This window comes from Mauremys mutica, chromosome 4 (assembly GCF_020497125.1).
Source record: "Mauremys mutica isolate MM-2020 ecotype Southern chromosome 4, ASM2049712v1, whole genome shotgun sequence".
NCBI lineage: Eukaryota > Metazoa > Chordata > Testudines > Geoemydidae > Mauremys > Mauremys mutica.
This window is the reverse complement of record NC_059075.1, coordinates 126801687-126825893: the sequence shown is the minus strand read 5'-3', so window position 1 is coordinate 126825893 and position 24207 is coordinate 126801687. Positions and strand designations below refer to the sequence as shown.

The following is a 24207-nucleotide window of genomic DNA, read 5'->3' as shown; positions in this document are numbered from 1 at the left end:
CCCTAACCTTTCAACTGGTTCCTACAGCTCAGGCTTCAGATGTGCTATGACATAGCTGTAAATCGGCAGAGCATTCCAGGTATTCAATGTGAGAAGCACCACACAACACGTTTTTATGCAAGATTCCTATATCACCTGCTGGCATAAGGAGCAGTATTTACGCAGGTTGGTCATAAGGCCTTCAATGTGTCTTCATATTAGGGCACAGTATTGTTACACCCACCCAGCACTTTAAAGGTTTATTTGCCACAGGCAAAAAGAATGCTTCCTGTAGAAACGAAGCTTTCATTTTAAAAAAATAATAATTTATAGTGGTGAAAGTAAATTTCCAAGCATCATTTGAGTGTAAACAAACACAGTGCTCCTCTTCTGAAATCTGCAGACAGCATTACTGCTACTGCTCAAAGCTTTCTGAAGCATCAATAGACTTAAAGGGCCAGAGTCTTGTCAGTAGAACCCTGTAAATCCACTGATGTCTGCTTTATATCTGCAGATATCTGCATCCAGATATCCACATGCAGATCCGACATGGATACAAATTTTGTATCCGCACAGGGATCTACTTGTCAGTTTTCAGAGCTGCTACTGAGAAAGCTGGGGACAGCAGTGAAACTGACAACAAAAAATCTCATCAATTTCACTTTGTTCTTGCTTGGGAAAGCTCTGAGCAGCCCTACTGAGGGCTGAATGGAGGCTGGAAAAGGAAGTAGCATAGATGGACCTCCCCCAATACTGGTGTCAGTATGCTGGAGAAGGACTAGAGATACCCCTGCCCATCTTCCTCCCAGCAAGTAAACTGGGGGTGCAACAGAGTGGGGGGTATTGGGACTACAAAGGATGTCTCCTCCCCTCTACCTTCTAGCAGCTGAATAAGAGGTATGAGGGCTGGCTTCAAAATGTAACACCTACTAGCCTAGAGAAGGATATAAAATATGCTGCCCCTGATGAAGGGCCAAGAAAAGCATCCTGGTAGGAATTCCCTAATAGATGGGGGAGAAAGGGTGTTGGCTTCTCACTGGACACTGTCCTGGACAGGTAGTTCCCAGTTTGGTTTCAGTATGTGGTTAATTTTAGTCCTCAGGTTATTCAGTGCCAGGCACAATTTCCAAGCCTACTTGTGGGCACATGGATATCTGGATGCAGATATCTGCAGATATAAAGCAGACATCCGTGGATTTACAGGGTTCTACTGACAAGACTCTGGCCCTTTAAGTCTATTGATGCTTCAGAAAGCTTTGAGCAGTAGCAGTAATGCTGTATGGAGGCAGGTGTAAGGGACTGAGGACAGCTCTTTAAAAAAAAAAAAAGCCTGATCATGATTTAATACAGCAAAGAAAAGATGTGGAGTGAATGCAGAAAGGAAAAAAAGTTTTCCAAAAGCAAGAGAAATTGAGTGAATTGGGCTGGTCACAAAGTATTCAGTGATTATTCTTCACATTTCATCAGTCCTTGTCCAATTAATTTGTCTGATCAATACATCTCTGGGGTATTCAGCTACACCCACAGCTGCTCAAACAGTAGTTGGAGAATATATTGTTTGACGAACAACAGTAAAAGATATCAAAGAAGACATTTCTTTCCTACTATTCAACCAGCTCTAGTACTAAGTTATATTTTTAACAATTTATCAAATAGAAATTTGATGAACAATGTTATAAAGTAGAGTACAACCAGTACAGCACTGTTTAATTTAAATTGCTGGAAGCACAGCTTCGAGAAGTGGCTTTGTGGAGGTGTGATGGCACAGGTATGTTTCACCTTGACTAGCAAACCAGTCCTCTGACTTGTAGGAATTGAGTATGTTTCAGTGATACCTAAATGATATTAAGCTGGATGTATAGGCAAAACTAAATTTAAAGATATAGAGGCCAAAGCAGAACATGCAAATGTGATGTCTGAATACTTAGTCAAATATACCCTTCATTACTTCATACATACCTCCTCCTGAGAGCCCCTCCTGGCTGCTGTGAGAATGGGGAGGTGTCTTCATTACACTACCTTTCCCTTCATCTCGAATTTTTGGGCTCCCCTTTGAACTGCACTCCCTTCATGAATAGCTCTAGTGCCTGCTGCTGCTCAGAGTTCTCCTAAACAGCTATAGCATAAAGACGGCCCAAAACTTTAGTTCCACTAATGCCCTCAGGGTTCCGAATGGCAGCAATGAAAGTGCTACAAGTCTTAATTTCACTCTGCTGCTGCTTGGCCAAGTTCTGAAGATGATCAGCACAGGCACTGGAGGTGCCTACAAGACCCAAAACCATGCAATGGTCAGAAAGTTGTCTTCACAACAAGGAGAACTAGAAACATTGTTTTTTAAAGAAAGTTTAAAGTTTTGCAGAAATTGATTGCTGAGTCCCGCCTCCCACCCACCACGAACAGTTTTGCGTCCTGCTTCAAAGCATGCCTAAACTATTTGAAAATAAAGTCTAACTGAAATTGGTATTTCTAATTCTCCAGCTGAAATGGAGGCTTTACTGATGAGTAAGTTAATGACACCAGCTGTTTCCACACATTATATCAGAGATACTAAACTACTTTCCATCCTGCTTAAAAATACTAAAAACAATCAAAGCAAGAATTTTTATATTGAACACATGTAAAGCTACTGAAGGTTTACATGGTGAGTTTGGCTGATGTTAACCCAGAAACAGTTTTACGGTCACTGGACTAAGTGCACAACTTCAATTGAAGTCTACTTTGAGTTACACCAAACATATCTGAGATCAGATCAGGTTCACATACCACACATGACACTTCTCAGAAAGATGGCCACCGCCAGCTGGAGGCTTTGTAATGCCACTTGTAATTTCAAAGGTCATTTTCAAAATACAATTTCACAGTTATATAGCAAAGAGTAGGTCTCCCGAAGTACATATATATTTTTTCTTAGCAAAACTGGGTGAAACATTTATGGAAGAAGAGACCAATAGCTATGGCTATCCAAATGGAAAAGTGCAAGATGCTTCAAATTTACCCTGTATGAAAGCAATAAAATGTGTGAAGCCACTGAGTGCTTCCAGTGAAACTAAACCAATATTATTTTGTGTGACATTTTATATATGAAGATGTAAAATCACGCAAGAATGAAATAGCAGGAAGTTGAAACTCAAATTCTTAACTTGCGTAAACCAATGAGCTACCAGCGGTTCTCAAACTGGAGTCCACAAACCCCTAGGGGTCCGTGAGTCATGTCCGAGGCCACTGACCCTACTGCAACTCCTCCCCTCCCTCCCAGTGCCTCCTGCACACCGCAGAACAGCTGTTCAGCAGTGTACAGGATGCGCTGGGAGGGAGGGGGAGGAGAAGGGATGGGGCACGCTCGGGGGGAGGAAAGAGGCGGGAAAGAGGGGCAGGGGTTGAGTAGGGGCAGGACAAGGTGGGGCCTTGGGGCAAGGGGTGGAGACGGGGTGGGGCCTGGGGCTGTGCAAGAGTTGAGCACCCCAGGGAAAAATCAGAAGCCGGCTTAGAGCGCTGAGAAAAATTTTAAAACAAAATGGGGGGTCTTCAGGTTACTAAAGTTTGAGAACTGCTGAGCTAGACAAACCTCTACTTGTACCGAAAGTCTCATTTTAACTCCTTGAACACAAGCACCTAGTTTGCCTAAACGTACTTGCTTTAATGGAAAAGAAAACATTTCCTACCAACCACCCCAGCAACAAAGCAGACTTGTTCCAATTAACAGAACCCCTGTCCTCTTTACGGAGCCATTTGGTTTTACAATTGTATGTGCACATCATTCACCCTATACCGTCTGCCCTAAATCTCTCCCCAAAATATTTTTTAATGCCAATAAAAATAACCGTATTACAGAAATATTCAGACTGTATTATATTCTATTTGTTGCAGCTTTTGTCAAACCACTAGCTGTTTGTAAGGGCCTTCAACTTACTTTGGCTTTGAGGGATGGCTTCACACTATCCAGAGTGTCATCTTCCAAATAGGAAAGAAAACATCCTGTGACCCATACACTCAATACCAAAACACCATCACTCAAATTTTCAGATATATTACAGTTACACATGCATTATCATTTGATATAAATTTGTCAGGTGCAACATGTTTTACATCAGTCAGCATCAACTTTATCGTATATAAACAGCAATCCATGAATTCATAATACCGGTATATACAAGAATGTTTAGTCTGGCATCATGGTGAAAAACTGCAACACTCTAACACAGGAGGGGGAAACTAGTGCAAAGTTTATTAGCAACCAAAATATCACCTCCCTTCCTGCAAATCTTTACTCATACAATTAAGCCTCACACTTGTGTAGTCTCATTTGCTTCACTTTGACTACTCACATGTCTAAGAACTACTCTTATGGATGAGTTAAGTTTACAATATCAAGGTTTTACTAAATGTTATTCTTCACTGTGTTATCCAACACTTTGTTAGTGACTAAGATAGAAACCTTTCCATATGCAAATTGAAGTTTGGGTGCTGTCTGCTGATCGCTGGTCCCTCATTCAATAAATCTGATCTCATGGTAGAAAGAATTTATCATCAATGTCTGAAAACTCGGACAAGTAGCGATATGCTTAATTACAAGCTTTTTTTGGAGGTCTGCATTGCAAGCGTCAGCAAGGTGATATAATAATTTCCTCGAACTGTGGCAACAATTCCATCTTGGACTCCAAGAAAACCTCTCCTTCTAACTTTACCATGCTACATCCACCACTAATTCAATTTTCCTCTATCAAATACTTTTTACACCCTAAACTCTTCAATAACTACTTACATTATGGTTGTTGCTAGAGTCCATGGGATTATCCATTATTACCACCAAGATAATTAAAGTAGAAGTAAAATGTTATATAGCTTATGAGGTACAACTTATTAAATAACACTATATCAGAAAAATGTGAATTATGGCTTTTCACTACATTTTCTATTGGTGTTTTGCACAATACCATAGCTAAAAAACTCCTTTAATACCTGTAAACTCAAGCAATCAGACTGGCCCAGAGGAAGAGATGGGCAAATAAGGATATGTCAAACCACGTCACCTTTGGTCATGAGGAAATATGAATGCAGACCACAGCCTACATCAAGATCAGAAACGGTCACATTCCTTGAACAGAGTTGCTAGGTGTCCCATGTATTTCAGTTCACAATACTAACCAAACCAAGACAGGAGCTACTATACGACTCAACTACTGTTTCTTTTTTGTGCCACCATAATCAGCATATTTTTTATAAAACCATAATTTCAAGGTCTTATCACTTGACCACAAAAATCTAATGCAATGATAGTTAGTCTACAAGGTCTCAGCCAGAGCAAGAAACAAGAACTTTTAAATACAATTTAAAATAAACCTGACTTCACTGACAAAAGCAACCAGCTGTAATTTCAGATGCTCTGCTAAGCTCCTTGCCAGTCATTTTAAACATATAGCTGCCTCACTGTTGTACCAGGGTACCACAGATCTGACATTAATACACTGTATCATGTAACACATTGCATTACATAGGCACAGCGTAAGCTAAGGGATGAATTGGGCTTGATTCTGAATTTCCAAGATTTTGACATTTTAAGGCTAGCCTCTAAGGTTACTTTTGCGTAGTTTGCAGTACATTTGGATTTATATTAATAGAATCCATGTTGCTTATCTGAGACTCTGGCACCTTGTGGTCTCTGCAAAGGTTGCCAAGAAAAAAAAATTTTTGGAAGTCAAAAGTATCAGGGCAACTCCCACATGGTAGATACGAGGAGGCAGACAAGAGACCATTTTGACCTTGCAAAAATGGCAACCCCCAAGTTTTCCAAGTACAGTAGTTATTTCTAGACATGAAAAACACAGTCCTAGAGCTGAAATAGTTTCTACATATAAAGTTTCAAGAAATCAGAGTTGTCAATTTCTCTCTCTGCTGCAACATTGGACAGTCAGCCCAGCACTCTATTTGGCTCATTTAGCCGCTCCATTTCCTTGTGAGATTTTTCAATAATCAAACTGCCTGATTTTTAAAATAGCCAGAGCAGATAGTATGTTATTGCACTAGATGCTACAGGGTCCCTTCTGTAGGTACTGACAGAGACAGATATGCAAAATGGACCTCTCTCACACCAAAGCCTTGTTTATTTCACTTTGTTCCTAAACATCTTAAGACCAGATATAGGCATTGCAGATAACAATGGCCAATCTGATCTTGCCCTCTCCTGCAAGAAACTGACAAGATATTTGAAAGCTTTGTTTTCTTTCTCCTCAGTGATTCCCTCCCCCCGACCCAAGAGGAAAAGACAGTGGACTGAGCCAAGTCTCTACAGTCTTATTTTCTTCTCCTCCTGGGTTCTTGGGGAGGGAGTATTATTTGTTACTGGTGGAAAGAAAACCCATGTGGCTGTTATTAGGGGAGGGAAGGCAATGTAGCATAAGGTATGGAGAGTGAATAGTGGCATGGTAGGGGTGTAACCTGCTGCAAGGAGAACATTAAATTGGGGGAGAATGAAATTTGATGAGCGACGAGGATTCTTTGTACATAGCGCTGCGCAGTGATCAGTAGTTATTCCAGAGTGGGACTGTAAGGGGCCAGGTGGGGGGAAAGAGAAGAAGAGGATTATCTTAGTCTGGTCAACAGCCTGGAGAAAGGTTATTACATTGTGTAGCGCAGCAAAGATTACTTGACATGGGAAGTTGATGGGGCAGATTTTGTTTCAGGGGATGACGGGTCCTTAGATACAATTACCTGGAGAAGAGCTACCAGGTGTATTACCTGTTGAAGGTGTCCACCACAGGAAGGTGATGGGACAGCACCTCTTGACCCTTACTACCTCCCACCTCCATAGCTGGTACTTGACATAGGTACTTGGTTCTTCACAGCCCTGTCTGTGAGATTTGGAGGTAGCAATTACCCTGCCTTTGTCAGGAAGTTACCTCTCAGACACCAGGGCATAACCAGCCTATCCCCCAGGAGTCAGCCACACGAAAGTGGGTATCAAGCCCAAGAAGTCCTGGCCCCTGGGGAGTGGAACAGACCACCTACCGGGGAAGGAGATGACAATCCTGGGGATAGGTGGGGAGATCAGTGTGGGGTGGCCCCATGGGGTAAGTCCAAAACGGTCTGGAAAAGAAAGTCCCCTGGGGGTTCCAATCCCAGAGGAAGAATCATTCAAGGGGTGAGGGTGCAGAGGGAAGGCCCCCTGGAAGTGCCAGTCCCAGGAGAGATCCGAGGGGTCCCAGCCTCCCCCCCCCCCCGGGAGGGGTGGAGTGACAGCCCAGGGAGAGATGGTCTCGCTAATGTCAGTCCCATGGGGGTCCCGGACAGAGGCTCCACCGGGGAATGGGGGTCCGTTGCCAGGGTGTCAGTTTCATGGGGGATCGGGCGCGGGGGGTCGGGTCCCAGGAGGCAGTCCGGACCGGTGTCCGGGCCGGGGGCGCAGGTGTCAGGACGGGGCGCGGGGAGGCGGACCGGGCCGGGGGGGAGGGGGTCAGGACCGGGCGCGGGGAGAGTGTCCGGGCGCGGGGAGGGGGGTCCGGTCCCGGTACCTGGTGCAGCGCTGTCAGCCCGTCCACGTTGGCCGTGTTGATGCGGGCGCCGCGGGCCAGCAGGCGCTTCACCTCCTCGGCGTCCCCGCTGGAGCAGGCGGCCAGGAACACGGCGCCCTCTTCGAAGCGGACGCGGGGGGCCCCCCCGCCGCGGTGCCGGCCCCGGGCGCCCACCGGCGCCACCGGCTCCAGCTCGGTCAGCGAGCCCTTCCAGCGCCGCAGCTGCTCGGCCCGCCGCAGCCGCGCCGACTCGGCCCGCTTCACCCCCAGGTGCCCCGGCTCCGACATCGCCGCCGCACTGAGGAGCAGGGACCGCAGCGAGCTTCACCCCGGAGGAGAGCGCAGCGCCCCCGCCGCCATGTTTACTACTCCTCGGCCGCACCGCGCAGGCGCCGCCGCCCAGAAGCACCATGGGACACGTAGTTCCCCCAGGCCCTCCAGCCGCCGGCCCTGCGCGGACTACAACTCCCAGACGCCTCCGCGCCCAGGAGCCGCGCCCGTCCTTTCCGCCCGCTCGCGCACAGCCCCCTTCGGACTACAACTCCCAGAATTCCATGCGGACAGGGCCGCGAGGCTGCAGCCTCCGAAAGTGGAAGCGCTTCCCCTTTCTTGCGGGCTGGGTAGACGCAGCGCTTCCGTCTTACCCTGCAGTCCCACTTGAATCCAGCCCCCCTCCCCCGCAGGAATTCATGACCCCCAGCCAGGCAGGGGCTATCTAGTCAATCACGTCCCCCAGCTCCCAGGCATGCAAAGCTGAGGCTGTTTCAAACATGGGGCTTTAGGCTGGCCAGCAGCCCCTCATGACAAGGGTCGTCCCTTGTCTCTGCATCTCTGTACAGCAAGATCAGGAGTTGCCGCGTGCTGCAAAAAGCAGCAAGAAATACCTTGTAAATGCAGGTGAGTACTGCGTATTATTGCTACGAATGATGATGACAGTGAATATAATACCCCTGGAGGAGGGGTAGGGCAGGGGTGCTAAGAAAACTGCCCCCTATTTTTGCAATACAATGTTAGCAGCCCTAGGCGTCTGTTACAGCGTGGCATCGTATTTTGCCTCTTGGGGGTGTCTTGCCGAAACAGTCCCCAATTGTGGATTTTCTAAGTGTGATTCAAAGAAATAGATTGTAAAATGTATGTAAAAAACAACATATGTTAAGGTTGCCCAGTTAGGCCTTGAGCCTGCAAACACATCCACCCAGATGGCACTTTAAGCACATTACTGGGCCCACTGAAATTTGTAGGATTAGGGCCTAAAGCATTCAAAAGGCCGGAAGTGTTGATGCCAAACTGCAAATGCTTGCCTGACTTTACATGAGTGGTCCCATTGAAACCAATGGATAATGTATAACTGTTTGCAGGATCAGGGCCTAAAGGCACACATACAAACTTTCCCCTGCCTCCTCATAAGTGTGTTTTTTAATTACTCAATAATAATAATGAATTGTAATAACTTAATATAACATGTTCTTTCTTTTTGTCTTCTGTTTGATCAGTAGGAACATTTGATTGAAAGGAAGAACTTCATTGTTTAGAAATTAACCCATTCATGCGCCTTATTCTGAATTCAGTACACTCCCTTTGATACATCACATCTGTTTGTAGTGGGAATATTTTTAAGGTTACAAACTGAGAAAGAAGGAGCAGCAGATTAATTTTTAAGTAACAAAGTTCCTATCTTCATAAACAACAACAAGTAGAGACGGGGAAAAAGGAAAACAGAACATATTAGATCAGAGCTGAATTGTTTCAAAACAGAATATTTTTCAGTTTTCCATTAGGAGTCCGTGACTACATTTTATTCGATAGTTTCAGTATGTTTCTGTTACATATAAAATAGAACCTCGCCGACACGAACACCAGAGTTACAAACTAATTGGTCAACTGGTCCACACACCTCATTTGGAACCGGAATTACGCAATCAGGCAGCACCAGAGGGGGGAAACAAGCAAATACTGTGTGACTAAGCAAAATGGCAAGCAGTAGGAAGCGCAAACGTGTCACGCTTTCAATTGACACAAAACTAGAAATATTAAAAAAACTCGACAGTGGTGTTAGCCTCAGCAACATAGCAGCAGAATATGGTATCGGGAAATCAACCATCACCGATATTCGGAAAAGCCAGGAAAAAATAAAGCAATTTGCAAAAGAAGCCAAAGACAACGGGACAGTAAAAAGCAGGTGTATTGTACGCAAGGCTGCTGATGATGCTTTTGATAAGGCAATGCATCTGTGGTTTGCACAAGAGAGATCAAAAGGCACTCCTATAAGTGGTGTCATGGTTACAGAGAAGGCAAAGATACTCTACCGAGAAATGTATCCAGACAAAGGTGAGAACCATTTTAAAGCAAGCACAGGGTGGCTTTGTCGGTTCAAAAATCGGCATGGAATACGGCAGTTGAGGATGCAAGAAGAGTTTCTAACAAGTGACTGGAATGCTGCTGGTGTATTTAAAAACATTTTCAAATCATTTATTGAACAGCACGAACTCACCCGGGACCAAGTGTTTAACTGTGACGAGACGGGCTTGTATTGGCGCCTGCTTCCAAACGAGACTCTGGCAGACAATTCAGAAAAACAGGGGAAGAATTTCAAATCCAGTAAAGATCGGGTCACGCTGATGGCTACTGCTAACGCAAGCGGGGATTTCCGTCTCCCATTGGTGTTCATTCATAAAAAGGCGAAACCTCGCTGCTTTGCAAACGTCACTATGTCAGCTATACCTGTCCATTACTACAGCCAGCGCTGTGCTTGGATGGATAAAGGCATTTTCTCTGACTGGTTTTTTAAACACTTTGTTCCACTCGTGAAAGACTACCTTACCTCAAAATCGTTACCTATCCGAGCTGTGCTACTGATGGACAATGCTCCATCTCACCCTGCCATTGAAAATCTATTGACGGAAGATGGAAGCATTCGTTGTTTGTTTTTGCCACGAAATGTCACCAGCCTCATTCAGCCAATGGACCGAAGCATTCTGGAAAACATGAAATGTCGATACAAGCGAAACCTCTTACAGCGATTATTACTGGGATCAATGCAATTTGAATCTTACACAGATTTTTGTAAACAGCTGACAATCAAAGATGCTGTCTACATGTGTGCCGAATCCTGGAGTGAGATTACCTCTGAGTCTTTGAGACGCTCATGGAATACACTTTGGCAGTGTATTGATAACACTGAACCAGATAATTTGGAAAACAATGAGCAGATGGAAATAAATCAACTAGATTTTTCTGAAGAGCGACAGCTTTTGGATATCACCATGGAGGAACAAGAGGAATGGCTAAATGCAGATAAACATGAGAATGGACACCCTATTCTTAGTGACCATGAGATAATTGAATTGGTACGAGAAACAGCACAACCGGACAGTGACAGCGACAAGGAGGGGGAGAACACCAAGAAGATCCCACACATGCAAGCAGAAGAGTGCTTCACTGCCTGTCTTCAATGGCTTGAACAACAGCCTGAAGCCACACCAATTAACCTAATGATGCTTCACAAGCTACGCACCTTGGCAGCAAAAAAGCTTGTTAGCAACCTCAAGCAAAGTACGATTAAAGATTTTTTCAAGTCTACATAGTTTATGCTGTAAAGTTAAGCAGGAAAATTAAGTTTGGATACTTTTTCTTTTAATTGTCATTATAAAGACTATTGTCGGTACGTTTTGCTGCACCATTTTTTTTAGTGCTATTTGAATGGACATTGGAATTGGTGGGCCTTTATGTTGGCTTTTTTATTTCATGGATAACTAACACTAAAAAAGAAGCAAGAGAAATTACTTAAAATTGAAATATAGTACCGTGTTAAACGTAAACTACTAAAAAAAAGGAAAGTTTAAAAAAACAGTTTGACAAGGTAAGGAAACTGTTTCTGTGCTTGTTTCATTTAAATTACGATGGTTAAAAGCAGCATTTTTCTTCTGCACAGTAAAGTTTCAAAGCTGTATTAAGTCAATGTTCAGTTGTAAACTTTTGAAAGAACAACCATAACCTTTTGTTCAGAGTTACGAATATTTCAGAGTTAGGAAGAACCTCCATTCCGAAGGTGTTTGCAACTCTGAGGTTCTACTGTATTGTACATTATGAGCGCCCTCTGGTGGCCAGAATTGGCACTTAACTTCCCTGTTACATATCTGTTTGCCCAACAATCACTTTGCAGAGCCTATGGGGATGTGAGCCTACCAGATGCTTAGCATTCTGCCCTGATCCAGCAAAACACTTAGGCCTTGGCTACACTGGCGCATTACAGCGCTGCAACTTTCTCGCTCAGGGGTGTGAAAAAACACCCCCCTGAGTGCAGCAAGTTACAGTGCTTTAAAGCGCCAGTGTAAACAGTGCCCCGGCACTGGGAGCGCGGCTCCCAGCGCTGTAAGCTAATCTCTCTCCCAGCGCTGGCACCGCGACCACACTCGAACTTCAAAGCGCTGCCGCGGGAGCGCTGTGCAGCTGCAAGTGTAGCTTAAGCACATCCTTAACTTTAAACATAGGGGTAGGCCCATTGACTTCAGTCTAGTGTGCAGGATCAAACTCTTGCTGAACAATAGAACTAACTACTCATGGTAATAAGCATTATGCTTGGTGTTAAGTGTTTCCAGTTTCAGGCCTTATGCAGGCTGACTTTGATGTAGGAGGGAGACCATGGTTTTAAATCATGTTTTATTAAAATTCTTTCTCCTGGTTGTCAGTGGTTCCCACATCTGTTGCATCTTAGTTGTTTTTATTTATCTCTGTTTCCAAAAATCTCTGTAATTCTGCATTAATTATGTTTTTCAAAAAGGACTTTGGCTGTCAGTGTGACAGATAATGGCAATTTCCTTAAATATCCTGGTCCAACCTTATTGAATGAAGTTAAACCTTATTGAATTAATGTTCAGTATCTTAGGAGTTCATTATATAAAAAATGCAAATGTGTATGTATAATTGTGGGATTGTATAGAACATCTCTAGGGAGGAAACATGGCTAAACATTTACCCTAGGAAATGTTGTGAACTTCAAAGGACTCTTTGAAACAATGTCCTAGACAAACAAATTTAAGTGGGATTCGTTGGAAATATTTGGGAAAAGGTGAAGGCAACTTCTCACCTCTGGACCCAACCTTTGACACTGTGCTTTGAGGAAAAAAGTAAAGCGGACCTGCTTAGGCGATCTGAGTTTTTTGGGGAATTCACAGTGTACACAGGGAGCTGCCCAGCCTGGAAAGTCATAGATTCCAATCCCAAAAAGGGCCATTGTGATCAGCTAGTCCAGGGGTTCTCACAACAGTTTTTTTGGTGGCCTCAGAGTGCAGCCACCAACTCTTGCTGGTGGTTGCTCTGATAATTTTTCCTAAAATACTTAATTAACTTTAGGAAAAACAAATAAATATGCACATATACACATCTGAATAATTGTAATTTATTTATATAGGGTTTTTTTTTTGCAGACTTAATAATAAAAATAATGGACAGTTGTGTCTATTCTTTACTGGAATAGAAACACAAATAAGATGTTTGCATGTTCTTGTCTTTTTTGTTGTTGTTTCTTTTGCTTTTGTGGTTGCTTTTTTTTTTTTTTAGACTTGCTAGCTAGTAAGTCTGCTGCTGTGAAAAGTGATACTTGTATATTAATACACCTCTACCTCAATACAACGCTGTCCTCGGGAGCCAAAAAATCTTACCGTGTTATAGGTGAAACCTCGTTTTATCAAACTTGCTTTGATCCACCAGAGTGCGCAGCCCCGCCCCTCCGGAGCACTGTTTTACCGCATTATATCCTAATTCATGTTATATCGGGTCGCGTTGTATCGAGGTAGAGGTGTATCATTTTTTACAGTCTCCCAGCTAGCTTCTAAGTCTTGAACAATAAACTAAAATCATTGGCTACATTTATTGTGTGATATTATGATTAACTAACATGTTATGTCATATATAATCATTGTATGTTCAATAGAGTTGTGTTGTAGGATTATAAAAGTACAAGATTGATCAGTAGTTAGGAGGGATAATTATGTATTAGGTATCTAAGTAAGTAGGGCTGAAACGCAAGGCCTACAGGCTAAGGCTTGTAAGATTTTAGCTTAGCCATGCTAGGCTTAAGAAATGCTTGACATAAGTAAGTGACCAAAGAATAACCCTATGCCACAAGATTACGGAAAAGATGTACTAATGGGTGATATGCCAAAAAATTAATAATAACAGTAATAGTTTGCTTACAAGATACGTGTTAGTCACATTTTTCTAACATATGCCCTAACCACAAGGTTCACTATGTGTGTAAATGCTAATGATGTATAGTCAGAATCACACTTTAAAAAGAGGGTGCCCAGATTAGGAAAATTGAGCTCCCTATGGGAAACTCCAGCAGGAACCATCCCTCTACTGATGATCAGTTGGCAAGGCAACCATCAGACCTTAAGAATATTGTTAAGGATGTGAGGATGGCTATATATGTAACTTGTGCATAGAATATCTTTATGCTTAGGTAATCATAACTTTAACTGTAACTTTAATAAAACTTGGAAAACCTTGTACTTGTGAATGTCTGTGTGGTCATTACCCTTGTTCTTTATGTGTTCCTAGAGATTCCTAATCTGAAGCAAGTAGCAGAGGTGACTTTCACTCTGTTGAGTTTGAAACTAGCAACCAGAGGCGAACCCACGGTGGTGTAATACAGCATTACTAAATTCACTTTAACTCATATCAAAGGGTACAGATTGGCACTCAGCGTAGGGCTCTAGAGAACACAGACTACGTTAGACCCTATGGGTGTTATTAATACTATGCTGATCTGTGTGTTATAAGAACATGTAGCAAATTAGACTAGACTAAAGTGTGTTTAAGTGATGCCTAGACCTCTAGATAAAGGTGGATTTCACCCCAAAACTGAAAGTTATTGTTAAACTCAAATATCTGCCAAGAGCAGAGTCCAAATTGTATAAATAATCAACAGTGGGAATGTTTAATTTTGCACTTATGTGTACACATCCCTCCTGTGATTCCAGCAGCCCTGTCCATGCTGGACAGTTCAGATCCCCCTGATCCCAGGTGTGTCACATTGTGTCCTGAGCATATAAAGTAGAGACGGTTGAACATTAAGTCATTAACCACATTTTTCCCACAACGTGGCTTTTTAACAAAATGGACATTTTTATGAGATAGTTTCCATTTTTGTCAATGTTTTTCAGGTTTTGGTGAGAGCCACCACCACCACCACCACCCCCGCCCAAAAAAACCCAAAAAAACTGAAAACCTAATCTTTGTTGTTTGACAAAATACTTCCAGTTTGGGGTTTTGTGTGTTTTTTTCTGAAATCCTGAAAAATTCAGTGAAAATGTTAAAAGAAACAAACAATGTTCATTTCCTTTGAAAAAAATTTGCAGAAAATAAATCAGATTTTTCAACCTGCTCTGATACAAAGAGCCAGATTTTCTCTTTCCAACCCAACTTCTTTGAGAAATTTGATTCAAATGAGTGGAACCTGGCCTTAACTGACATATTGAGAGGATTACCAGTGGGCAGGGGCAACTCTCAGCTTCTATAAAGCTGGCGTAGGCAGGTCCTGTGTCAACTGCCCCCTGCCAGTGTATGGAGTGTGTCGGGAGCAAGAGAGGATGCATCTCAGTTGGTGTATTGGCTCTTGGGGATAACCAGCTACCATAAGTTAGAGCAACTTCTAGGGTATTCCAAGATTCTGTCTAGATTCAAACTTGCACCAGTTTAACTTTAAATTCATTTAAAACTGATTTAATTAAACTACTTCAAATCACAATGCAGACTCTCTTAATTCTATTTACATCATGATTATCTCAATTTAGCATAAATTAATTGTTATTGAATTAAGTTAGATCATTAGTGTGACGGGTTCCTTCCCAGGTGCCACCTGGAACTCGGGTACCACTGAGCCCTCTGACCCGCCAGAGGGCTCCCTCTCTCACTGTGCTGCTGTGCCTAGCTGCAGAGCCGCTCCCGGTCCTACACTTCCACCAGCATTCACACAGGTAGGGACACACCCAGCTGCAGTTACATGCAGGCTCTCTGACCAGCCACTGCATGTGAACCAGCAATAGGGAGGCTACGGCCAAAATAACCCCCAGCTTCCCAGCCTAGGACCCCAGAGCCGTACCATCTTGCCCTGGTCCAAACTCAACCAGTATGAATTTTATTATCCAGTTTGCCCCCTCCTCAATGTGGAGAGGAAATGAAATAGCCCCTCCAAGCTAAGATTCCCACGCACTTCACTTCAAACTCATTGGTTTAGATTAAAACATAAATTTATTAACTACAAAAGATATAGATTTTAAGTGATTATAAGTGATAGCAAACAGATCAACGCAGATTACCTAGTAAATAAATGAAAAAGCAAACTAAGCTTTACATACTAAAGAAATAGGAATTGACTTAACAGTCTCTCAGCCTGATGGATGATACAAGTGGGCTGCAGATTCTTAAGATACAAGTTGCACTTGTTTTTACAGCTTGGAATCCCCAGGTTTTTCATACACATGAAAAAATCCCTTTAGGCTGGGTCCAGCACTCTCCTTCCCCCCCCCCCCCCCCCAGTTCAGTCTTTGTTCCTCAGATGTGTCCAGGAGTCTCCTTGTGTAGGGAGTGAAGAACAACAGAAGATGTCACTCCCCTGCCTTGTATAGCTTTAGCATATGGTGGGAACCCTTTGTTTCAAAACTTGGTTCCCAGACCGGTTTGTGGACAAATACTGATGTCCCAAGATGGAGGCTGGAAACATGTGGTCTGGTCACATGCCCTTGCAGTGTTATAGCAGCCATTGCTTACGGGCCGGCCAAAATGCCCACATGAAGGTTGAGATATTCCATAGTCCATTGTCTTTGCTGATGGGCCATCAGCCCTGTCTGGTATCTTCATTGTTGTACCTGAAAGGCTGGCTGTGGTTGTTTTCCAAAGTAAGCCCATTTGAAATGCAAATCTCTAGTCAATATTCATAACTTCAGATACCAAAATGATACGTGCATACAAATAGGATGTATTCAGCAAATCATATCTTTTCCAGTGACACCTCACATGATCATTGTGAAGAATATGGGTTGTAGTGTCACAGATATAAATCATGTTTAAATTAGACTAAGCATCTACTCTGCTTTTTGCACCAGTTTAATGAAATTAGATTACAGTCACTGATCCTGCAAACACGTTTAACTCGACTACCAGGAGTAGTTCCATTGACTTCAGTTATGCATGGTAGCATATATGTGTTTCCAGGATCAGCGTCTTAGTTAAACCAGTGTAACTCTAAGTCTAGGCAAGGCCTAAGTTACAGCTGGACCAGAACTGGAGCTTGCATAGATTGATCCACAAAATCAGACAGCTTTGTCTGGCCCCCAGCATTCTCCTAGTTTGGACCAAGCAGATTTTAGTGCAAGAGAGACAACAGCCCATCAGCGGATCCCAAACTTCATTGCACCATGACCCCCTTCTGACAACAAAAATTACTACGTGACCCTGGGTGGCGGGCAGAGCACTCAGGCTTCGGCTTCAGTCCCGGGTCCCGGCGAGTCTAATGCTGGCCCTGGTGACCCCATTAAAATGGGCTTGCACTCACTTTGGGGTCCTCCCGACCACAGTTTGAAAACCACTGGCCCAGATTATTCCATTCTCATGAAAATACCAGAGTATGCAGGCTTGAAATTGACTTTCTATGAGCTGCCAGGATGATAAGGCTTGATTGCTTGAATCTTTAAAAATAAATTGCTAATAATTTCAGACTACATTCAAACAAACAACTGGGTATTAATGCAAGGACTCTTGTATTGCAAAATATGAAACATACAAAGAACGATCAGGAGCCTAGATATCGGAAAGAAAACAATGCCAACCAAACCCCCTTGTTGTACAATAAAATAATGACGATCCAGAAAATTGTTGTTATTAAAGAACAGTATCAGAACACAGCTCCCAGCAGGACTTTGTCTGGGGGGGTTAAGGTAAGTGCCTATAGCAGGGTTCTTTCCTCTGAAGGGGTTGATTTTGGACACAGCTGGAGACAGCATCTAGTAACAGAAGGAGCTTCGGTTTGATCCAGTTTGGTGGTATGTTCCTTTATAATATTGGGTTACAGGCAAGTAGAAACTGCAGAACAGCCTTTGTTTATTTCCCCTTTAAATAAAATGGCTTAAGGCATTCGAGGCAGTGAAGCCTAGCGGATGAGCTCAGGAGACCTGAGACTTCCCCTCCTCATGCCTCAGTTTCCCCATCTGTAAAATGGGAGCAATGATACTTATCTCCTTTGTAAAGTGCTTAGAGATATACTGAAGAAGAGCGCTATATGAGAGCTGGGTGTTGTTATAAATAAAGAGCTCTATGGCAGCCACCACCTTTCACCAAAGCCTGCTGAAGTCAGTGGGCTCTGGCTCAGGCTTTCATTTCAGCCAATTACAGCATCTCCTTTTGGCAGTCCAACCTCCAGCAAGCTAGGAGTAACTTTGCAGGGAAACAACCAGCATCATGTTGCAATGGTAACAGTAGGGGGCGCCATTGACAATTGGACAGTGTCTGGGCAAGAACTGCCTCCTCTTGCTCTCCAAAGGAGCTATGGAAATGAAACTGGAGAATCTGTTTGTCTGATAAGTACCGAGGCTGCCCCAGCCTAAGGGGGAAAGTGACAGCATGAGCAGACTGTTGCCTCCCCCCAGCCCCCCGGAATGGGTGATGGTTTGGGTTCGAAACTGGCCTCTGCACCTGCCTGTCTCTTGACTCCTACCAAACGCGTCTCCACTTGAGTCCTCCTGCGCTCAGCTAATCCCAAGTCCCGCCACGTCCCCTGCCCACCTCCCATGCGACAGAGGGGCCGAGTTCTTCAGTGTTTCCACCTGTCTCTGGTCAGGTGTCCCAGACTGTGGCTTCCAGAGATGGTGGGAGGAAACTCCCCTGTTTCAAGGGGAAAGAGTAGGGCAGACCCTGGCAGAAAGGCTATTGACCTTGAGGAGGGATGTTTTGTATGGACTGTCCTGCCCCTGCAGATGAGAATGATCACTGATTTGAGTGCAGGGCCAAATCACCCTACCAGCCTGGGGAAACTGAGGCAGTGGTTCCACCTCCATGCTGGAGAGGTATGATGGCTGTTATATGGGTACTCCCGCTACTTTATTTACTGCATAGGCAGATGGTCCTATCTGCATCTGCAGTAAGGTGATGAGAGACGTGTGTTACTGTGTTTTAGTCTATAAAAAAAGCCAAGCGACACAGTGGTATGGTATCCTATGGAAGTTCCTGCCCTGGCTGTGGCAGAACAAGTGGCTCTCTGGGTGTGGCCTGAATGGATGACTAGACGTGTCAGCACAAGCCTGTTGTGCCTCTGAGCAGGACAGCAGGATTCAATATTAGTCTATCATGGGGCCAGGGGTCAGCAGTGTGACCCTAGAACACAGCCAAGGGGAGATCAGGGCCATCAGGGCTAGTAGCCCTCTCTTTGGTGATTTGTTCCTCAAAAACATTTCTTATACCCTGTAACTTCCTTCTTGCACTTTCTCCTCTCTATGGTTTCACTCTGGCTGGATTTCTACTTGCTGAATGACACCCACTCTGCCCAAACAATCTCTTGAAGCTCGACTTCAAGGCAGTCTGATTGTTTCCTAAGAACGGCCATACTGGGTCAGACCAATGGTCCATCTAGCCCAGTAGCCTGTTTCCAGCCCATGTCAGATGTTTCAGAGGGAATGCACAGAACAGGGCAATTCCTGCTTCACTTTCTCTATAGGGGCATGCATGGACTCTCTTCTGGTTGCCCTCTTCTCTTGTAAGGCCTTTTCTAGACACAGAAGTTGCATCAGTTTGAAAACTGATTTAGTTAATCCAGTGCAAACGCCTGTGTAGACAAAATATGTTTATTTAAAACTAGTTATATTGACTTAACTTGCATCCGTAAACCTAACAGCTCAAGTTAACCTGATGTAGGTTTAAACACAAACCTACATGAAAAGGACATTAAGGTTGCAAAAGCAAGCACTCAGAAGTTAGGCAATGCTAGAATTAAGGCTGCCTATGCAACCTTAATTTGGCCCGTTGTGCATGTGCATACATGCTACAATACAATTTTTAATGACATGATCACATACTTTTCCCCCCCACCACAGAACCCGGCCTCATTCAATGCACAGGCTGAGCCTGCTTTGGGAATGAATCAGGTCTGTGTAGCTAAGCAGGCCATCTTGACCACTTTGATGTTCTTTTAACATAGTTTTGTATGTGTAACGTCCTAGGTGGTTTTAAAAGCAAATTGCCAAACTAAATTCCATCATATGGACAGGTATGTGGTTCATCAGCAGGGTTGGCACCTTCAAATCTACTGCACAGACCTCTCCCACTTGAGGTAAGGAAGTATCTGAAAGCAGTAGTAGGTGTTTATCCTCTGGACCAGAACTAAAGAGGGTGGAGCACTTTGCCAGCAGATTGTATAGACTTCAGAAATTATAAATGATTTTCTAAAGCAAAGTAACTATCTTGGTCCTCTTTATGGCAGATAGTGATTAATTATCACTGAACAGGATGGTGGTGCCTAGGAACCAGTAATCGTGACCTGACTATATTCAATATGGGCAAGCAGAGGACAGTTCCAACCAGTAAGAGATATACCTGGTGCTTCAAAATGGGTAACTTCCCAAAGCTGAGGAAAATTACAAGCAAAATTGATCAGGAGGAAAAGCATAGGTGGGAAAATGTGAATGAAGATTGGAAGCTCTTTAAGAAGGGTTGATTAGATGGCCCAAAAAAAATGACCACTCCACAGTCAAGAAAGAGGACAACTCTGGATAAAAACCCATCCTGGTTCAGTGAGAAAGTGAAGGCACCAATTAGAAATAAAACTTTATAACAAAGGAAAAACATAAATAACAATCAATACAAGTGAGGTGGTATGAAATGTAGAAAATAGAGAAGTGAAGCTAAAGACATCAGGGAAAAATTAATGGCTGGTAGGCCTAAGGATAATAAAAAGTTTTAAGCATATTGGGAGCATAAGAAATCTTAACAATGGAATAGGCACATTACTCTGTGGAGATGGCAAATTGTTAATAATAATACAGAAAAGGCAGAAGCATTCAATAAATATTTTCTGTCTATATTTGGAAACAAGCAGGATGTACTTTCTTCACACAGGGATGATGAAGCACTTAGGAGGATGTTAAACAGCATCTATTACTTTCTAAGTTGGCAGGCATGGATAACTTGAAACGAAAAGTCCTAAAAGCTGATGAGGCATTCTCTGGCCAAAAGATGTTAATTTTAATAAATCTTTCAATACTGGAGTGCTTATCTATCCAGAGTGGAACAGCTTCAACAGGAGAAATTGAAGGTATCCTATATCAGAATATCCCATAGCTCTGTGGTTTGGACGCACACCTCAGAGGGAGGAGATCAAATCCTTTCTCCCACTCAGGCACAGGGGGGAATTGAACTTGGCTCTCACACATCCTAGGACAGTGCATTAAATACTAGGCTGCCTAAAAGTTATGAAGGAGGCATGTCCTCCTCCCGCCAGATTTTGAATAGAGCCCAATCTGGTAGGCACCCACCGGATGAGGCTCTGCAGGCAAGATAGGCTGAGGAACCCCCATCTTCTCCCACTTTGCAAATCACTTTGGGGCTTAGGTGGGAGATAGGTGGGTGTCTGCATGCTTAGAAGGAGGCAGCAGTGCGCATGTCCAGAGGCAGACACTTAGGCACCCCGGGAACTGTTATAGATGGTGTTAGGGTGACCAGATGTCCTGATTTTATAGGGACAGTCCCGATTTTTGAGTCTTTTTCTTATATAGGATCCTATTACCCCCCACCCCCTGTCCCGATTTTTCACACTTGCTGTCTGGTCACCCTAGCTGGTGTTTAGGGGTTGAGTGAGTTTAGGTGCCTACAAGGTTAGGTGGCAGCCAAGTGTGGGTTTTGTGGATCACAGTGGGGCATAAATCAGGGATCATGGTCCTATTTGTTGGGCTATTGAATATGTGGAGGTGGGGAATCTTTTCCCTTATCCTTAGTTTTGTGAATGGCACCTAAATCCCCTTGTTTACCTAGCCCAAAAGATGAAAACATTTTATTTTGATAATGTCAAAAATAGCTGATATTTCTGAAACAACTTTTTGGATCAGTTGAATGCAGATCTCCTACATCCCAGCTAAGAGCTCTACCCACAAGCTATTGGCTGTTTGGTGGGAGTGTGTGTATGGGTCTTAGTCTATCCTGCTGAAGCTGTTCCACTTTGTGTGACATACCTGAATACAAATTGAGCCACAGAGAGAGAGAGACTGTGTGACTACAACCTAGTGATTCGGGCACTCACTTGTTGGGGACACACACCTGAGAGCCAGTCCTTGCACCAAGGACTATTTAATTATTTATTCAAAATCAGCCATTCCAACAGGTGAGATGGAGAGAGATCCATACTGGAATATCCATTACATGTAAGTGTGTCGTTAAAATACCAGTTGCGTCTCCCGGCAGCAGGAGGTAGGTAGACACCAATATATGGTCTTCAAATATTGTTCAAGTTCTTAGACATGTTGATGCTTCTCTTTGTCTTTCCCTCTGTTTTATGCAGTTCATGTGTCTGAAAATCCCCCCTAGCAAGAAGCACGTCCAATCACAAATACACTTAGAGGAGCATGGCAAGATTTTAATCAATATCTGCCAGGATTAGAGCTGTGAAGATGGTTTCTTTCAGAGCAGCAGGACTAGACATCTGTGAGTCGCACAGCCAAAGGGCAAGGAGCATTCTGCTGCTCAGCGCTGAGCGAGAAGGAACGTTTGCAGCAGCAGCATGAGAGGGTCCAGGAGTCCAGTAAAAAGTCAGGCAATGCACCTGCACGTGCCCGTCCGATTCAGATCTCGATTGGGCGCTGTCAAGGGCCCTCAGCAAAGAGCCTGTCATGCCGCATGCCATTTAGCTGAGCCCTGGCAGGATCCTTATCAGGCAGGATAACGAGGGTGATGCTGCAGCTGGGAACAGGGAAGATCCTGCCAATGTCCCTAAAGGCCAGGATGTGACCTCACATTAGATCAGAAGGACCAGTTTGGAGACAATAGCAGTGAAACCTCTGGAGAGGGGGATGTGCCTGGCCAGAGACTGGAAGTCCAGGTGGTTACTGCAACTCTCTAACCCCTCCCTCCCATTGTTTTCTAGAGAAATTGGACTTTCAACACTGAGGATTTGGTAGGTTATGGCCAAATAATTTACTGTCCTGGATATTATGCCCTGCATTGCTGTGTGTGTGTCTGGGGGGGTAGTGCAGACGCCACAACATTTGCATGGCCTCCTCTCCCTTCCCCTCCCCTCCACCAGCCTCTGCTGGGCACAATCCCAAGTGGATGCAGAGCCCTAGGGGGAAAGGTTTCAGAAAAGCGAGCTTTGCTGTTTATCCAAGATTCAGAGTATGGGCTGTACGGCTTGTGCTGAAGCCCACGGTCTGCAGCACGTTCACAACTAGAAATCAGTGCCCCTCTGTCCGTTTCACCGCAGGCAGCCAGGTGGGGATGGAGGAGTTCAAACACGGCTTGGATCAATGCTCTCCATCCTAGCTCAGGCTTTGGTTGGTTTCCTTCATTTCCCCCCAGTCCTGGTAGCTTATTCTGGGAAGTTTCTCAGGCAGCAGGAATTCTCCATGGCCTTTCAGGGGAACTGGGAGTGCAAACCTGCAAACCTGCTCGGGCCTCCATAATAGCCAGGTCCCTATCACATTCAGGGCTCACTTTGACTAGTTTACAAACCCTCTGGCCTTGAAATTGACAAACGTCACCATTTCGATGTTTCCATCTGACATTTCATGGTATTGTAACCTTAGGGGTCCCAACCAAACTGGGAGAATGGGGGAGTTCAGAAGTTGCTGTGGGGGGGGTCACAGCATTGTCACCCTCACTTCTGTGCTGCCTTCAGACCTGGGCTCCAAGGGCAGCAGCCAGCAACCTTTCTGAAGCTAGAGGAGGTTTCCAGATGTGCAGGTGGGTCCCTGCTGTTGGGAGCACCTCAGCTCCTACCGACTACTTGGGAGCACCTCAGCTCCTACCATTTTCGGGGCATCCAGAGAAATGGACCCCTGAGCCCCAGAAGGAACTGCAAGGGAAGCCCTGAGCTCTCAGCTGGGCAGACAAACAGCTAGGAGGGCCCTACTGGGTTCTCCTGGCTGGGGGATCCAGCAGGACGGGGAGATCAGATTTCATGGGGCAGGGCTAATTCGATCTAGCCAAAAAAGGCACTACAAGAACCAACAGCTGCCAGCTGAAGCCAGAGAAATTCAAATGAGACGTAGGCACACATTTTTGACAGTGAGGGAAACTAGCCACTGGAACAAATTACCCAGGGGAGAGGTGGAGTCTCTGTTTCCTGGTGTCCTCACGTCACAACTGCCTGTCATTCTGGAAGGTGTCTTTTAGTGACTTACAAGCAATTGGGCTTCATATGGTGCAAAGTGTGTGAAATTTCATAGCCTGTGAAATAGAGGCCAGATTAGGAGATTGAATTGTGTCATAATCTCTAAATACTGTCTAACTCATGACTGAAAATACAGAGAGGTGTTATTGGCTTTGGGGGCCAGGACCAGGACTAGCGTTGCGGAGGCCAGGCTGGAGCCGTGGGGCCAAAGCTGGGTACCCTCAGCTGGGGCCGGGACAGGACGGGGCTAGGGGTGCTCGGCCGGGACCAGGAGCTGGGCTGGAGGGAGCCGCTGAGCCGGCTGCACCTCCCCTCCCCCCGCGCCCCAGCTTAACTTCCTGCCTGCTGCTT

The 24207-nt window shown here is 44.5% G+C and overlaps 2 protein-coding genes across 4 annotated transcripts in view; one reads left to right on the top strand and one right to left on the bottom strand.

Moving 5' to 3' along the window:
- PPP1R12B (protein phosphatase 1 regulatory subunit 12B) overlaps positions 1-7847 on the bottom strand; it is a 175068-nt gene extending 167221 nt beyond the window's left edge. For all 3 annotated transcript variants that reach the window (XM_045014080.1, XM_045014082.1, XM_045014084.1), the window contains exon 1: positions 7488-7847. In XM_045014080.1, the coding sequence (XP_044870015.1) occupies positions 7488-7775 (288 nt within the window). In that variant the 5' untranslated portion in view covers positions 7776-7847. The remainder of the gene's footprint in view (positions 1-7487) is intronic.
- A 240-nt stretch (positions 7848-8087) lies between these two features.
- LOC123368202 (jerky protein homolog-like) lies at positions 8088-11812 on the top strand. Its single transcript, XM_045012787.1, has 2 exons — positions 8088-8384; positions 8981-11812. The coding sequence occupies exon 2, from the start codon at positions 9458-9460 to the stop codon at positions 11069-11071; it is 1614 nt and encodes a 537-aa protein (XP_044868722.1). The 5' UTR covers positions 8088-8384; positions 8981-9457; the 3' UTR covers positions 11072-11812.
- The last annotated feature ends 12395 nt before the right edge of the window (positions 11813-24207 follow it).